This window comes from Perissodus microlepis, chromosome 11 (assembly GCF_051167445.1).
Source record: "Perissodus microlepis isolate ML-2025 ecotype Zambia chromosome 11, ASM5116744v1, whole genome shotgun sequence".
Taxonomy (NCBI): Eukaryota; Metazoa; Chordata; class Actinopteri; order Cichliformes; family Cichlidae; genus Perissodus; species Perissodus microlepis.
Window position 1 is genome coordinate 23819525 of NC_140471.1, and position 17600 is coordinate 23837124.

Sequence of the window (17600 nt, forward strand, 5' to 3'; positions counted from 1 at the left end):
TCCCTCTTGATCCCCTCCCTCTTCAGAGTTTTGGCCCTCTCTCTGCGCCTCTCTTCCTCTTTCTCCCTGCCTCACTACTCCCTCCTTCTCCCCCCTCCTTCTCCTTCGCCAGCCTCCCCCCACCTCCACCCCCCTCCCCTCTTCTCTCTCTCTCTCTCTCTCTCCTTATGCAAATCACGCCCTCTCCTCTCTCCCTTTCTCTCACCCAACGTGCATCCCTCTCTCTGGCTCACCCCTCCGCTGAAAAAATTTGTGACTGTAAGAACAGAAGAGAGGGGCATTAAAAAAAAAGTGCAAGTCGTCTTAGAGGAAGAGGGGGGAGTAGGTAGGGTGGGAGAGGGGTGGGGGGCAAAAGAGAAAAGGGGGCGAAAGGGGGTGGGGAAGAGGCGAGGGTACGCATCAATTTGTACAGTCTTCAGTTGGCACCCCTGTATTTTTCCTACAACGAATAGCAAGAGATTTCCTCTGCATTATTGTTATGATCGGAGCCCGTTGCAATATGAGCCAGCACGAGTCTCTGTTGACAGACGACCGGGCTCTGAGGTGTACGTGTCAGCGTGCAACATAAAACGACAAAACAGGGAGAGAAAGGAAAAGAGAGAGTGAGAGGAGTGGGAGCACGCATCGCTGGATATTATAGGTAAGGAGAAGGAAAATGGATGCTTATACTTGTGTGTTTGGAGCTATTCCTGCTGGCCACGCTTGTGCTCTCCCTCCCATTTTTTCTCCCCTTCTTTGTGCATTAATGATCATCCTGCGTTATGGCTAAATTATGTCCCGGTGAATTAATGTGAACTGAGCGCACGACGCGCACCCACATTCCAGCGAGGAAAAGGGAGAGCCGGTGCGAAATGCCATGATTCGCCATTCCATATCATCTTTCCTTTTTTTTTTTTTTTTTTTTTAAAAAAAAAGAAAGATATGTGGAGCGTCTGGAAACAGCACTGCACAGGCATCCATTCTGACTGGGGAACATGTATGTGCTGCTGAACACGTCTCTTCCCCCCGTCGTGGATGGTCTGTGAAGGCAGACCATAGAGCAGCTTTGGCCGGTCTCCTCTGCATGTGTATCAATAACATTAGCAGCAAGAAAGAAGAAAGAGTCGTTGCAGTGCCCCGCTCGCTGGTGATGTAAGCAGAGCAACTGCATGCTGCTGCTTTGCATCACATGCAGTGGCCAATTTGTTGATAATATACGTGCTGTGTGCATGCATGTGTGTGCATGTGCGTTAGGAGGGGAACTTGTGGTGTAAATGCAGTTGTTTTCCGACCACAGCTGAGGACTTGCCAGTGGACCACAGACAGGCCAGTAGCTACCACCTGTAACTGAGATGCATTGTGTGTGTGTGTGTACAGAAACCCACCAGGCAGGCTCTGAATGCTTCTACTTCAGTGTCATGAACTTCGTTGTGTGTGTGTGAATAAGGGGACTGTACATGCACACAGCACGCACTGCATCGCCTCTAAATATGTGTGGAGAGTGTGTACAGTGATGAAGATTTTACTCATAAAACTGAATCAGTCACTGCAGCATGCACTAATTAATGCATAGCCATGTGTAGTGAGGCTGCTACGGGCTTTACTTGCTTTAAATAAACACACATACAAGCGTATTTACAGACTCCACGCCACAGCTCTGCTAACTACTCTTTTTTCTTTCTTTTCATCCAGCGGTGTGCACTATTTATATCCTCATTCAATATACATGAGCCATTTTTTCATCATAGTGGTACATGAATGGATGGATTAGTCGGGCCCCTGCGAAGTAGTCTGGCTATGTTGTCGATCAAATGGATAAAAGATCTTGATAGTGTGTGTTTTCCCTAATGGTTGGCTTGGCTGGATAAATAAGCATGTGATTCTGCTGGCCATAACCAGGTCATGTGGGTTAACCACAAGTGGCTGTGGGTTTGGGCTGTTGTTGTGAAGGTGGAAGGAGGGAGGAGGGGGGGTGTGGCCGCATATTCCCAAGATGTTTTGCTGGAGTTCTTCTGCAGACTACGATCCGAAGTGAAGTCTACCAATCAGCACCTTTTCTGCTCTGCATGTATTATCAGTCAGGGTGGGTTAACCTATTGTGCTGTTAAGGTTTTGGGCTGCTGTGGTGAAAACAAGGGTGCAGAGGCTGTTTTGAGTCCAGTGGAAAGCAGTTGTGCTGATACAGTGTGAAGCATGCTGGGAATTTAAATGTTGTAACTGGGCTTTTGCAGTTGTAAACTCAGATGTTTTCAACAATGTCACAAATTCCTGAACCCTGCGCTCAATGATGATACCAAATCTTGCCATCATTTCATGAACTCATGTTACTCAAAGCCTTGTGTTCTCATTAGGTTTTCCATGTTTTTGTTTATGCTTCTTCACAGGTTTCGGTAGCTCTCGTCGTGTAGTACAGCCCAGTCAGTAAGCAGCTGGAACCAGTTCAGTCCCTGCAATGGCTTGTGTTGTAAAATGGACATTGTAAAGAAGAAATAATGAAAACAAGGACACACAAAGAATCGGTATGCATAAGGCCTATGTCTGCTTTCCATGATGATGTCAGCGATTGTGTACCTGCCTAACTCTTGATTACTGCTTCCACATTATAATTAGTTCAATATGTGATCAAATTTCAAAATGGCCAGAGTAACTGAGATATAAATTATTTATTTGGTTGCGAAAGGCCGTCTAAAAAACAGATTCCACATGTAAATTTGATTTATTTTTTTACCTCCCTCCCTTCTTCCCTGTATCCTCCTGTTCCTCCTCTCTATTTCCTCCTCTTTTATTCACTACATCTTGTCGTCCTTGTTAAATCCCACCTTGGATTGAACGAGGTTGACTTCCCTTCAGCCTGATTTAACTCTGTGTTTGCTACAATCACTTCTTTATTTCTCCATGCATACTGCGATGTTCCTGTATAATTGTCCAGTTTTAACACTTTCCCCACATGCCACGTTTCCTTCTTTCGCTGCACTTTGCTTCGCAGATGCCCATGCGCAGTGGGCGACGGCGGGGGGCAAGTGAGGAAAGAAGGGGCAGACGCCCGCACCCCAGCCCCTCTCGCCCTGAACGCAACGACAGACAGACGGTTAGACCCCGCCTATCTTATTATCTCCTTTCTCCTGTCACTGTTTGGGCCATATATTAATGTGTACGTGTACATAATGAACAATAAAGGCCTTCCTGTGTTTCTTGAATTTTTGTGTGTGAATGTGCTGTCAGTGAATGAGTCATCCCTGTGATTGCCATAGATGTACCCCTTGCAGTGTCAGAATTGTTAGAGTCTGTGTTTTACACCGTAGCACTTTGAAATCTTTGATGTTTCATGTTTGACACTGGTGTGTGTGTGTGTGTTTGTGTGTTTGTGTGTGTGTGTGTGTGTGTGTGAGAGAGAGAGAGCGTGAGTGCATGCAAGCGAAGCTTTGTTCTAAAAACAGACCTAGACCTATTAGGGATTCAAAAGCGTCACTACAGAATTAAAAGTCTTGTGTTGTTTTAGCAAAGAGGTGCTGGTGAGGAATTGGCTGGAAATCGCTTCAGTCGCAGATCACAAGGGCATGATTCATCAGAGAGTGAGGGGGAGGAACTTGTGTCTCCTCCAAAGAGGCAGAAAGTTCAGGTTTGTGTTACATTTCATCAACTTGTTATATAAAGACCTAATACAAAGCTTTGATTTAAATGAATCACCTAAAAGGGGACGCCTCAAATAGATATATATTATTATTTTCTGCCATCATGTAGATAGCAGATATTACAGTTTAACTTTTTACCTCACCCTCAAATCATCTTTTCTTGTTAGGATTCAGCCCCTACTCCAATTCCTCCAACATCAACACACTCGACTGACAGCTCTGCTCCTTCCACTGTCCCACCTCCAACCTCAGTTGCCAGCCAATCCCGTGAGAGTGACAATGAAGATGGCCAATCTCAGGGCAGCAGGAGTTCAGTTGTAGGGAGCCTGGCCAATAGTAGTAGCAGTCTGAGCAGCGGGAGGGATATAGACCAGGACAATCGTTCCTCATCCCCAAGTCTTTCCGCTTCCCCTTTGGGGAGCCTGGACTCTGACTCTGATGGCCCTGATTCACCAAAGCAAGGAGACCGGGAGAAAGGTAAAGAGGGGGGCGCGGGGAAGGTGACAGGAGAGGATAGGAGAGTGCTGCGGGAGGGGAGGGGTGAGGAGCCCTGTGGAGATGGAGAAAAGCGAGATGTGGATGCAAGAATTGAGGACTGTCCATCTCTTAAGCCCCCCTCCACTCCCTGCTCTTCCTCTGGACTGACTCCCTCTCTCCGTGGAGCAGGAGATTCACCAAATGACAGCAATAGTGGGAGAAAGTCATATTTCTCCCTGGACTCTAAGCTGATGTGTAAAGTTGAGTACAGTGGACCGACCAGCGTTGATGCTGCGCTAAGCAACAGAATGACTTGCAAAGCCAGCACACAGTGCGTGACCAAGACAACTATCTCCGGAGGAGATTATTCCCATAACAGCCCCAACATTCCCCATTCCCTGCCCCCTCCACTTCCTCCTCCACCTGCCCTGAAGCCTTTGGAGCTTGGGGCACAAAACATGCCTACTGAGGTTAAGGCAGAAAGAGACAAAATGGAAAAAGGAGACAAACTTCTGGACAAGTCTCAGTCCACTCCACCTTCTCTGTTGCCACAGACTGGCCCTCAACCTCAGTCCCAGTCTCAGCCTCAGACCCAACCCTCCTCCCACCCTCACCACTACAGCTCCACCGGCTGGCAGGGTGGCACGGCAACTGGTTGCCAGGCTAGCTGGGGCTACACCCGTTACCCTGGCAACCACCACCCACACCAACCACAGCACCAGCCCCCAGTTCAGCAGCAGCAACTTCCCTCCGTTTACAACCCTCCATCCTCTCGCCACTCCTCTTCCCACCCCTCTTACCTCCCCCATCCTCACCCCCACCCTCACAGGGAGTACCTTCCCAGGTATGCTGGAGGGGGAGGAGACAGAGAGAGGGGGGGTGCAGGAGAGAGGGAGAGGGGAGTGAGGGGGGAGTGTGGGGGGAGGGAGATCAACCGGGAGTTCTCCGCTCCGATTGGCAACAGTAGTAACAATAGCAGCGGGGCAAATAGTAACAGTCCTTGTGGTGGGATGGGTGGGCCTAATAGCATCCAAGGCAGAGACTTTGGAGCACTGTCAGTCAGTCAGAACCGGGAATTCCAAGGTTCTGGGAGAGATGGACCTAACTTGGGGCCAGAAAGAAGAGACTTTGCTCCGGCTTTCAGAGACAGGGAGCGTGAAAGGGAGCGTGAAGGAGGAAGGGAGTTTAATCTGCCAAACCAAAACCAGAGTAGAGACTTTGGCCCCAGTGGAGCCAGTGGGGGGCATCCCAGAGACAAAGATGGGAGCAGATGGGGTGAGTTTGGGGGCCAGACGAGAGACGTTGTGGGGAGCAGTAACCCTAACAACAACTCCATCCCACAGGGAAACCCCCCAAGTTCAACCAGCGGGCTACCTGTCACCCCCATGCTGAACCGTGACCCACCTGCATCTCCCCAAAACAATCCCAGTCACACTACCCATCCTTCCCTGCCGCCACACCCCCACCCACATCCCCCAAACTCATCGAACCGGGACTTACCTCCTCCCATCGACCAGGCACAAACGCCCTCCTCTGGGGCGGATCACTTTCACAGGGAGTATCCACCCACCGGAGGAAAAGACTTCCCTGCTGGTGCGCCTCCTTCCACTGGTACAAATCGGGAGTACCTAAACTCCCCTGGAGTAACTCCTAACCTGGGACGAGAGTATTCAGGGCCTGGGGGAACGCAGCACCCCCACCCACCTCATCCCCACTACCAATCTGGGCCCAGAGACAGAGAGAGAGACTCAAATCTGCGAGACACTTCTCTATACCAAAACCGTGGAGGCCCAAATCAACCCCCTGCACTCTCTCCTTCCTCCTCTTCTAGCCATCACGGACACCCTTTGAATGCTCCTTATCCCCCTCCACCCCCTCAGCCCCCTCTACCCCCACCTCAAGCCTCCCACACCCAACCACCCCCCTCAGGAATGGCACCTAATGTACGTCCTCCACACTACCAGTCTTCTGCCCAGACTCCTCCGACACCCCTTTCTCCTTTACCCAGCCCATCTACCAATCAGATGGGAGCTTTCTCATCTTTTCCCCCTGGCTCCTCCTCTGCAGCCAGCATGCCGCTTCCAGCAACAGGTGTGTCATCTAGCTGTTCGCCTGGATGCCGCCCTTCCTCTTATCATAGCACTTTGAACAACCACCCTCCTTTCAGTGGATCTTACCACTCTAACGGAAACAACAGCAGTACTATGGCCAACAGCAGCAGCAGCAGCAACAGTAGCGCACCCAACAGCAGCAATACCAATCCACAGTCACTCTCGCCTCAGAATGTCTCAAAGGGACCTCCACCCCTTAGTAACTCCGCCAGCAGCAACAACAATGGCATCTCCACACCTGCCTCCAGTTCTTCGCTCCCTGGTGGAGACGGACATTCGGATTCAGGCCCGCCTCCTACACCGGTCATTAAGGAAGAACCAATAGAAGACAGGGAAGAAAGTGAAAGCCCACAACCTGTGATGAGAAGCCCCTCGCCTGAACCAAAACCTGTAGACATTCCTATCCACGCCAGCCAGTCAGCACGGTAAAGTCAGCCTAATTGAGATTGTAAATGTGTACACTCCCTGTAATTAACAGCAGCGATAATTGTTACGATGGTGCTGCTGACTCCTGATGATTGTAATAATGATGTACTACATCGGTGTCTCTCGTGACTCTAGGTTTCACAAGGTCCTCGACCGCGGCAGTGGGAACTCCTGCGCCCGCAGCGATGTCCTCTTTGTCCCCCTGGATGGCTCCAAACTGTGGAAGAAGAGGAATGAGATGATTGAAAGGGCCCGCAGGGAGGTGGAGCAGAGGGCCCGAGACCTGCGAGAGAAAGAAAGGGAACGAGAGAGGGAGCGCGAGCGTGAGAGGGAGCTCGATCGGCATCTACAGGTGTGCACATTTCAGGGTGATAATCATGTCAGATGTAATGGATTTGATGTCGTTTAAATTGGTCAGTTTAATGGGAGGGGAGTAAAGCAGACCAAAGCACATGTGATTTACTGTCTTCTCCTATTTCCTCTTCAGCAGCAAAAGGATGCCAGCGCTGCTGGAGGAGGTCGCCAGGGCTCCTCATTCTTCTTTCCTTCCTCATCCTCGATCATCCTCGACCCTTCGTCTTCTTCCGCTTGTTCCTCGGGCAACCCCGTCTCCCATCCTCCTCCTCATCCACAACATCATCACTCACATCCTCATGCTCACCTTCCTCCGACACACCATCTCCACCCTACTCTCTCCCACTCTATCCCCCACTCCCTCCTCTTACCATCCATGGGTGGGTCACCAGCAGTGGTTGGCGGCCCTCAGGGGGCCCTGGGAATAGGTTTAGGAGGACCATATTTAGGCCCTGACACCCCAGCGCTGAGAACTCTGAGTGAATATGCTCGCCCCCACGCTATGTCTCCACTTGGGGTGGCAAGTCGTGCCCCGGCACACCACCCACAAGTTCATCATGGTCATCCCCACGTCCACCCCTCATTCTTCCTTCCTCAGTTTCAGAATCATGCTTTAGCTCACCCACACCACTTGCCCACTGATGCAGCTACTGCAGCAGCCATCTTGGGATTTTTGTATGGTGGCAGCCTGGAAGGTGGTCCAGGTGTTGGTGGTCACCCGGGAATGGCAGGGGGCCCAGTACCTGGAGGGATTGGGGGTGCAGGATTGGGAGGTGTCGGCTTTCCTCATGCAATGGCTGCACACCGAGATCGGATAAAGCCAGGATTTGAGTTTAAGAGTGATGAGCGGGTTTACCCACCAGGGTCTATACCTGATCCTGCAGTTCTTGCTCATTCACATTCACATGCTCACGCCAGTGCCCATGCGCATGCACACTCTCTGCTCCTTGGAGGCAGTGCAGCGGGCAGTAATGAGGTATCAATCTATGGCACTCCGCCTCCATCAGCTCCACTTGGCCCACCTCACCTCCAGAACCCAACTCTGGCCCCTGTAACTCGACCTCCCAACCCTCCTGCTCTGCAGTCCCTGTCGAATCCACCCCCTTCATCTCTGCTCCCACCCACACTCCCCTCTCACCCTTCATCTGCTCCCCCGGCTCCCCCAGCTGCCTCTGCCGCTCCTCCCCCGGCTCCTCCTCAACCTGCCCCACCGACCTCCAACGCTACCTCACTTCACCACCCTGTCCCCCATTCTTCCTTTCTCGGCTCCCTGTCCTCTCATCAGCCACCAGCCCCTGCCCCGGCCGCTGCCCCTGAGACCTACCCCACTCCCACTCGCTCTCCTGCCTCTTACGAGCGAGAACGGAGTGGAGAAAGAGAGCGGGAGAGGGAGAGGGACAGAGCAGCTCTGCCGGCCTTTGGGGACAGAGAGCGAGAAAGAGAGAGGGAGAGAGAAAGGGGAGGAAGTGTTGGAGGCGGAGGAGGAGGAAGCGGAGGAGGGGGAGGGGGAAGTGGAGCCAGTACAGGTGGAGGAGGTGGAGGAGAGAATCTGGGGCGTCTTCAGATGCTAAATGTGACGCCTCATCATCACCAGCATTCACACATCCACTCACATCTTCACCTGCACCAGCAAGACACAGGTACCCACTGCTACTAACTATGCAATTCTCTATACCAACTCATCAGTCTTCAGATTTCACAGACGTGTAGCTCAGAAAATTCCTGGAGTCAAAAGTTTATCTTACAGAACTTGTTACAGGAAAGGATAAAGCTGGTGATGTTCTGTAAAGCACAGACACCAATAAAGAAGAAAGCCAGAGGTTTTCCGGTGGTAGTTTTTTGGGGTTTTTTCCCTTGCAGTAAATGTGTCTAGCCCAGAACAAATGCACGTTTTTAAGAAAAACTAAAAATTATATTTGTGACCCATTTTAAAAGATTTCCCTCTTTATTGTACGAGTACATCTAAAATGGGCACGGCGCTGAAAAGTGTTGACCGAACACACTGATGGTTCTGCTCATTGGAAAAACAAAAAACAGTGCCAGCCTTATCCTTTAACTCCAGTATAATTACTTTTTGTATTAGTTTAGCTCAGCGCTGAACACAGCTTTTCTGTGATTGCGTAGTTTTCTCTGAAACATCTGACCATTGTTATTCAAAGACATTTGTTTTATCAAGAGAAGTAAAGAGATGATTGTGCACTCAGATCTCTGTTTGGGAACAACAAGGAGCAGCTCACCCATCTTTAAATCCAAATTGTACATATTGACATTTGGAATGCACACTGACAAGTTTATATCTGGCTGTGATCATGAAGTTTCAGGACTTTTCTCATAAAAAGAAATCAAAATATATAACCAAGTTTGGCTGTTCTCCTCTTTAAGGTCGTCTCTGTGTGAACTGCCTCTAGCACTGCTTCTATAGTTGGAAAGCTCCTCGGAAGTCTCGATTTGACCGTTTGCACTGTGTGCTCTGTGAACTCGAACCTTTGCAAGGAGCAAACATCTACTTTTGTGTCAAACCGACCCGACTTTCATGTCGAGGATCGCCCCTAGTGATTAAAAGCCGAGTTTGTGGCTAAAACGTGAAGACCTAGCAGCTGTTTTCAGTGGGAAAACCTGCTATGTCGAAGCTCAAAGGTGCACAACCAGGAGCATGCTGATCATTTGAATTAATTACTCTGGGTGAATTCTGTTGTAACATCCTGAGGCATCTGAGGGAAAACATTTGGCTGAAACAGCCTCGATTATGCGTAACATCGTATGCAGGTACACAGCTTAATGAAAACATATTGTTTTCTTGGCAACAACACCACCAGCCCACCACCAGATCTAGCCAGATTTGGCTCCTTGTGAACTTGCCCAATTCTATAAAAAGAGATCCAGAGCCTATCACAGACACATGGGGTAGTGCTTTTGAATATAGATGACCTTAAAGGGGGGATTTAAATCAATATTAATGAGTCTCTATGGGCGGTGCCAGAATGTCATACGACAGTTTATATTATTACTAAAGTACAAACTCTAAAGAAAATCAAACTTTATTTGTACTTGTCAATGTTTGTAAGGCTCTTAAATTCATGTTTTTACCCCTTTATTGAATAAATGAGCCTAATGTCACAGTATCAGTAGTGACAGCTGCTCTGACTTAATCTAAAGCTTTTAAGTGTTAACAAACAGCGCTATAATGCAGCAACAATAATCTCCTGTATTTCCTATTACATCACTGGCATCCAGCGGCGGGCGGGGTTCACCCCCTGATGGACCCGTTGGCATCGGGGTCTCCATTGGCACGCCTCCCTTACCCAGGAGCCACACTAGGCACCCCTATCCTGGCACACCCCCTCACTGACAGCGAGGTGCTCCGCCAACAGCTGTTCGGTGAGGAGAAGGCTCCTCGTCCATGTACTAGTTCAGTTTTCTTCTCTAAAAACACCGTGTTGAAAGCTAAAGAAGAAACATTTTGACACTGGCGGCGATGAATGATCCCTGTTTTTCTTTCTCCCTTTCCCACTTGCTGCTGCGGCTGCTCTTTCCTTTTTGTTTTGGTGACAGGTGCTCCTTTCCGTGACTTGCCCCAGCCTTCCTCCCTCACCGGCCCTATGTCTGCAGCCCATCAGCTCCAGGCCATGCAGCAGGCCCAGAGCGCAGAGCTGCAGATCCAGAGACTGGCCCTGGAACAGCAGTGGATCCATCATCATCACCACCACTCCCTCACCCAGGATGAGTATTACAGGTACAGAGGCTGTGCATCCACTGCAGCTGCCAGTGTTTGACTCTAACTATTCAATTTTTTCAGATGATTTGTAACACAATAACCACTTAACAGTATAAACTTTAGGCTCTATCCTAATTACGACAAATATTAATACAAACCATCCTTAAATGCACTTCACAGGAAAATGTTTAGGTCACAGTGATTCAGCTGTAGAATCAGGTACGACAGCAATGCTACAAGCCTAGCTGCCCATCTCTGTTTTCATTTCCTCATGAAGGTCAGGCTGCTTGGTTTGGGGTTAGCATACACTCTATTTTAACAACATTGTGGGTTTTGAGTTCTTGGCTGCTAGCTTTTTGTAGCCTGGTCTCTTTGATAGATGCTGGTGAAGTGATGTCGTGTTAGCTAGAGTTTATAGTTGTTCCTGGCCCGGGTGCATTTTGCACTTTACCGTTATGTTCGTGTTCTTTAAGTAAAATTAAAGTAGCTCATTATCTCCAGTCCTCATAGACCACATACTGTTTTCTCCTTCCACATGAACTGTGTAGCACAACTGAGCAGGAAAAGCAAATGTTGATTAACTTTTTTTAAATCGGAAAAAATGATGCAGAAAATTGAAAAACAGATGGAACATAATTGTTCGATGAGTATCGGGTTGATTAGGGAAAGTGTGATTACTGACTTTAATACAATAATGTGCTACTTTTCTTCACTGCGGGTAAATATAATTTAATTACAGTGCTGTGTGACACCCAGCACTGCCTTGGGTGGTGGTATCTTTTTTGGCTTGACCAACAGTCAGACCCTGAACACAGCTGGGTGGCTGTCATGTAAGACAAATGGAAACCGAATCTTTGAACATATAGGAAGCCAGAAGCTTTTTATTCATCCAAATATGCTCTGATAAATATGTTCTGATATAATGACCACTACTGTTACTGAGGCACTGTTTTACAGACTAATCCATCTGAACGCATTGCTGAGCCTTTAAGCTTTATCTTCTGTATATTTAAAATTAACAGAAAAAAATACTACAGAGTACTATCTTTTAAGAAATAATTTAAATTCCTTTACATTTTTTTTTTTTTTGGATTTAGAAAGGACCTTTGGGTGGTAACAAAATGCTGCAAAGTCTGTGTTACCTTATTTGAATTTTACAGGTTTTCTTGGTATTTCTGATTCACCAATCACCTAACACAAACCTGGTTAAAAACTGTTACAATGCTGATAATTTTCCGTGGAGCCACCAGCCCTTATTAGTCTGTTCCACTGGTAGGAATCTTTAAATCTACGACTAGGCTTTGTCAAAGTGCTGTTCAAGCTTTGAAGACTCCTATGGGTGGAAAACAATTAGAATTAGCTCCATATGTCAGTTTGCAATAAAAATAAAGCTGTTTCTGTTATCCTTCATTTTTTAAGAGACTGTCTTGCATTTTATCACCTTAAACAAATAAAATCTGAATGCAGGAAGCAATCTTCCTGAATATACTAGCATTTCTCTCTGTATATTTATATTTAGTTTTTTATCTGTTGTTCCCTGGTTGCATTCATTAATACACAGTCCTGGTAAAAAGAAACTGCATCCTCAATTTAAAGGATACATCAGGACGTAATAAAATTCACCAGAAGCTTTCTTATGGCTTCCAAAGCAAAAGAGGTTAAGTAGCAGCTAGGATCTGCTAATCAAATTCACTTGATTAATTGACGATCAATGAGTGTGGCTGTCAATAAAGGCAGAAATTTTAGCAGATTGCTGGTTTGAAGCATTCAGGTTTGTGTTAACACAAAGCCAAGAAGGAAAGAACGAGCAGTGATCTTAGTCTGTTAGTCTGGGAAGGGTTATAAGGCCAATTTGAAGTGCAACAAATTCACCCCAGAGTCAGAGAAACTTAAAAAAACCCAAGCGCTACATCTCAGACTCTATAGGCCAAAGTGAGCAAGTTAAATGTTAAAGTTCACGACAGCACAATTAGAAAAAGAACAAGTACGGCTTGTTTGGAAGAGTTGGCTGCAAAGCTGCACCTGGATAAACCGCAAGATTTCTGGAACAATATATGGTCTAATATGCCATGTTGTTTTCCTACTCAAATTTAATAATGTCCTGATATGTAAAATCTTAGAAGTTAAAGAGGGTGTACTTTCTTTTGATCATGACTGTAGTTGGTTGTGTGTTGGGGCATAGGAAGACCAAAATCAGTAAAAATGTCCCTAAATCTGACGTTTGGCCTCACACGTTGTTTGGATGTGCTCAGTAGCAGAAATCTGCATGCTACATTTTGATCTGCCTCTAAACAAGGCTTGATCGGGCTGACTCTACAAACATCACTGATGTTATTTTTGTAGATGAAGACCAAAGGGAAGTTTTAATCACGGGGACGAGTCTTTGAAGCGTTTTCCGACACACTTGTGCCGAGATGAAATCAAACCTCCGTCCAACACCTTAGGTTAATGCACTCATTCGATTCCTCCTCTCACTTTTTAGTCACCTGAAGAAAGAGAGCGACAAGACCCTGTGAGGGAGGGGCACCAACAAACAGCAGCATGGAGAAAAACCAAGGGAGAGTGTGCGCAAGAAGAGAACACATACAGCGAAACAAAAAAAGCACTGAAGACTCCAAACAGAGGTCGGACTCATGGACAGGGAAATCGCAGAAGGAAACGAGAAGATTTTGAAGGATTAACAAAAGAGGGAGGAGGGCGTAAAACCTTGCACAGAGTCCCCGCGAACGGCACCAGACTCCAGCGCTTTCCTGCATAATGTTGTTTTGTATTGTGCTCTGTACAGTATATTAGATGGGGGCAGCAATAGTGAAGTACAGTATATGTAAAATACTTGATGCCAGAAGGAATGTGTACATGAGTCCCTTTTATGTCATTGCATGTAGCTATAGGCGCTTATTCTGAACTGGTGGAACTTTTGGTTCTATTTTTAGTAATTACCCCCTCCTTTGTATCTGAGGGGCGTTCAATATGCATGAGACCAGCATTTTAGTGTTCTGTTATGTTTACGATCAATAGCATTGTTATAATGATTAATGTTGTCCGTTTGTTGATAATGATATAATTATATATACAGCACATATTATTTGTATTATTTTTTTACATTTTCATGGTATGGCAGTCAGTTTTTATTTTTTACGTTCAATTTAACTTGTGAAACAAGATGCAAAGGAAGGCAAAAAAATCTGGAAATAAATTATAATCTTTTTTTTTTGCTAGTTTCTCGAGTGCTCGTGTGTGTGTGTGCACTGTGCCCCCCCTCAAACCCCACCTCTGCTCCAGCTCTTACATTCAGAGTATTTCCCCTGTCTTTGTTTTATACAAGTCACTCATGCACAAAGCATATCAAATTCTTCTCCCCCCTCTCTCTTTCTTGCTCCCCTTCTTTCTCTTCATCGCTCACTCCCTCCCTCTCTTGGTGAGTGTGGCTAATAGGAGACACATGGGATGAGTGTGAGACATGGGAGTTGAGTCGCTCCAGTGAACACCAGCCACCCTGTAGAGCGAGCATTCCTTACTGCACTGTAAAAATGAAGAGTGGGGAGAAAAAAAAAAGATATAAAGACAGAAATGAAAAGAAAGGAGGAGCTGTGAGAGTGTGATTTACGGACACTGCTGAAGGCTGGGGGCTGTGTGTGTTCTCACCGCGTCCTGCCAGAGGAATCTCCTTCAAAACGGATACGGATCAGTGAATACGTCCTTTTTACGTCAGGCAGACTCTCTGCTGGCTCACGGAGCTGCTCAAACAAACTTCACGTTATCGCAGCCTTTAATATTTTTACTGATGTGCTCTGTCTAACGTGGATCCTCAGAGGCCTCAAATCTGCATCCCTTTTGTGCAATAAAAGCTCCTCGTACTGTTGTGGCACTGACTGATGGCCTTATGATGAAATATATATATTGTACAGGCCATTCTGTTGAGTTGGTATGTAGGTTGTGGGCCATTTAAAGTCACCTTGAATAAGTGTGTCAGTGTAATGTAAAGTGATTTCTAGCAGGACAAACCTGATTTCCCCCCCGGTGACATCGCATCTGGGGGTTATTATTAGCACTTCATCAGTCCTTTCCCAGGATGGATGAGGACGTAGGGAAAGGTATAGATGAAAGACATATGAGGTTGTTTGAGGGATTCTATGTGGCTGGCATTTGCCTCTTTTTATAAGTGAACAGAAAACAAAGAAATATTATTTTACTGCTTGTTACTGCAAATATCTAATCAGCCGATCATGTGGCAGCAGCTCAGAGGATTTGGGCTTCTAAACATGGTCAAGACAACCTGCTGAAGTTCAAACTGAGCATCAGAATGAGGAAGAAAGGTGATTTCAATGACTTTGTGTGTGGTGTGGCTGCTGGTGCATGAGAATTTCAGAAAATGCAAATCTATTGAGATTTTCCAACACAATGAGAAAATTGTAGCCGCTCTTTGGGTGAAAATGCCCTGTTGATGCCAGAGGTCAGAGGAGGGCGGCCAGACCACCGGCAAGAAGTCAGGTGAGTAAAGTTTTCTTAGTGTATTTAGATACCTGCTAATTACTGATTAGCAGGTATCTGCGTCTGATACAGTTTGATAAACAACTGACAGCTTAGCACTCAAACTTTTTGTCCACATACTGGCCCCCAAGAAGCAACATGGTGTCAGCTAAATGGCTAAGGTTGATGTTTCAAACCAATGGGTAATGTCCTTAGACAGTATAAAACATAGATGTAGTCACCGTGACATTACCTGCTGGAGTCCCTACTGCTGTAATGTTTTGAATCCAGAAGTGACAGATGAAAGGGAGACGTGCTAAGTTATTCACCTAACCCTATGTTCATAAAGTGAATGGGTGCTAGGAAACAGTTAGCTAAAATGCTAGAATTTCACTCACCAAAACTGACCCACAAACCTCTCAGGTGATCTGCATCACACAACAAGCCAAAATGTCAGTAAGATAATCCAATAAAGATTCAACAGTTCACACATTATGAAAAAGTCCAGTGTATTGACTCAAACTCATGCCTGAGGTCTAACAGGCTCAGATGGGAACACCTGTCAATCAAACAGTCACGCCCCTGGATCCAGGTGAATGAGTTATGAAAAATTTCCCCACTCATAGATTTTTTTAAGAAAAAGGAAAATGGAAGTTTATTCTCACCACTAAAAATAAAACATTCTTGGAGCTTCCTGACTGAAAAATCTAAACAAAAATGTAAAGTTATCTCAAAACTTGGCTTAATAACTCAAGATTTCTAGTTATTTTTTTTTTTACATTTTTAGTTCTTTTCTCAGATGTTTGAGTTAGTAAGTAGAAATTTAGAGATACCTAACTAGAAAATTTGACTTATAGATGGCAATTTATGTATTGATTAATTTTTGCCTTTAAGTGGTGGAAGCTTCCATAGAGAAACTACCCATGAACACAAAACCTTTTTTGTACCAGGCTGTAAAGATGCTTTTTAATACTATAAAGTTGGACATTTTAACAAAGGAGTCTGTAGGGATTGATTCCCATCTGTAGCCAGCCAAAAGTTGCCCCAAAAATAATTTTGGTTTTTGCTACTTTCATCTCAGAAGTAGGAAAGAATTCCCAGGAGTTTGCCTCAGGTGACTGTCATGTTTTCCAGCCTCAGCAGATGGACTCAGAAACCAGTACCTTTCCTGCTTAAATAAATCCAGTTAACCTGGAGAACTTTCAGGTCACCATTTGTTAAACCGTCTTTATTAGATTAGTGTTTCAACCATTCATAACCTTGCAGTTACACTCTACTCAATGTAACTGCCATTCATTTCATTATGTTTAATGACCAGTTTCACCTATTTATCCATTTCGTTTGGCTATCAGTTTAATAATTTTTAGCTCTCTATATCATGTCACATCTTGCTGTAATTGCATAATTACAGCAATACATGACATGATACTAATTTGCTTTAATTTTGTTTACAGTAAATTACTGTATAAGGTCACAGATCAACACACTTAACACACAAAAATAACAGGGCCAGATTTAACACTCAAAGAAGTTTATGCATGTTCTACGTGCTATAATCATTTATGAGCCCTTGGAAGCTCTTTCCATGTATTTAAGTGGATGGGCACAATGTCAGGGTTTCTGCATATAAGTTATTTCAGATTTATTCAAAATAAAGTTGATAATAGTAGAAACACATGTTTTAAAATATAAGCTCTTCATCAGTATTCAAGAATCTGAGAAGCGAGACCTGGAACAGACGAACAGCCAAATATGATGCACTAATGTTCAAATGGTGCCACAGACTATGTGAAGTTTCAGTGTCATATGTTTGGGTTTGAACTCGCAGTGACTAATTTGGTTTAGTTCCTGTTCCAAATTTTCCTCCAGCAAAAATATCTTCTTCTCCACATGTTCCGTTTTCATTCAGCTGTTTTGCCTAAGAGAGAGTTTTATAACACACTTTGCTTCTTCTTCTAAAATATCTGCACCACAGTCATCTTTCTTGTCCCTTTGGAGCTGTCATGTCTTTCCCCGCTGCTGATCACATGATCACACCTGCTAACTCTCCCTTTCATTGTCCACTTTTACTGTTTCAGTCTCGTACTGTGGCTCCTCTGTTAGTCGTACCTTTCATAGCCCTGAAGCCTCAACACTCTCATAGTGATTCTGAAATCTACTGGGAGAGACACTCACCCTGGTCAGTGAAACTTCTACTTGAACAAATCCCCCAACATCTCATTCATCTATTGGAGTGTCGTCCCAGCCTGCGGCAATGACAGGCAAACTGCAAAGTGGCACAATTGCTGGCGGAGAACTGAGTCTGTGGCTTTTTCACCTTCTCTCACCCAGACAATCAATCTCCCCTGACCTCTTGCTCACTCCAGCCCAGAGAAGATGATCCCAGTGGATGATCTTGAGGCGTTGCTGAGCATCTTTAAGCAGTTGTAGACAACA

At 45.8% G+C, this 17600-nt stretch overlaps 1 protein-coding gene across 7 annotated transcripts; it reads left to right on the forward strand.

Annotated features, from left to right (window-relative positions):
* The first annotated feature begins 355 nt into the window (after positions 1–355).
* Positions 356–13912, forward strand: atn1 (atrophin 1). 7 transcript variants are annotated; one of them, XM_084943584.1, is made up of 10 exons: positions 356–640; positions 2364–2498; positions 2966–3067; positions 3479–3598; positions 3779–6624; positions 6761–6977; positions 7113–8619; positions 10214–10387; positions 10532–10712; positions 13177–13912. In XM_084943584.1, exons 2-10 carry the CDS (start codon positions 2472–2474, stop codon positions 13208–13210), a joined length of 5208 nt encoding a protein of 1735 aa, XP_084799710.1. In that variant the 5' UTR covers positions 356–640; positions 2364–2471; the 3' UTR covers positions 13211–13912. The 7 variants fall into 7 exon arrangements, 5 of the variants coding, with proteins under 5 accessions (XP_084799710.1, XP_084799712.1, XP_084799711.1 ...); XM_084943586.1 differs by having other exon boundaries at positions 10214–10381; XM_084943585.1 differs by having other exon boundaries at positions 7116–8619.
* The last annotated feature ends 3688 nt before the right edge of the window (positions 13913–17600 follow it).

Bases quoted from the DNA above. Each gene is read 5' to 3' on its own strand.
- atn1 (XM_084943584.1), top strand. From the start codon at position 2,472: ATGAAAACAAGGACACACAAAGAATCG. The intron at 6,978-7,112 runs GTGTGCACATTT...TTTCCTCTTCAG, and splicing joins AGCTCGATCGGCATCTACAG to CAGCAAAAGGATGCCAGCGC. The intron at 10,713-13,176 runs GTACAGAGGCTG...CTCACTTTTTAG, and splicing joins ACCCAGGATGAGTATTACAG to TCACCTGAAGAAAGAGAGCG.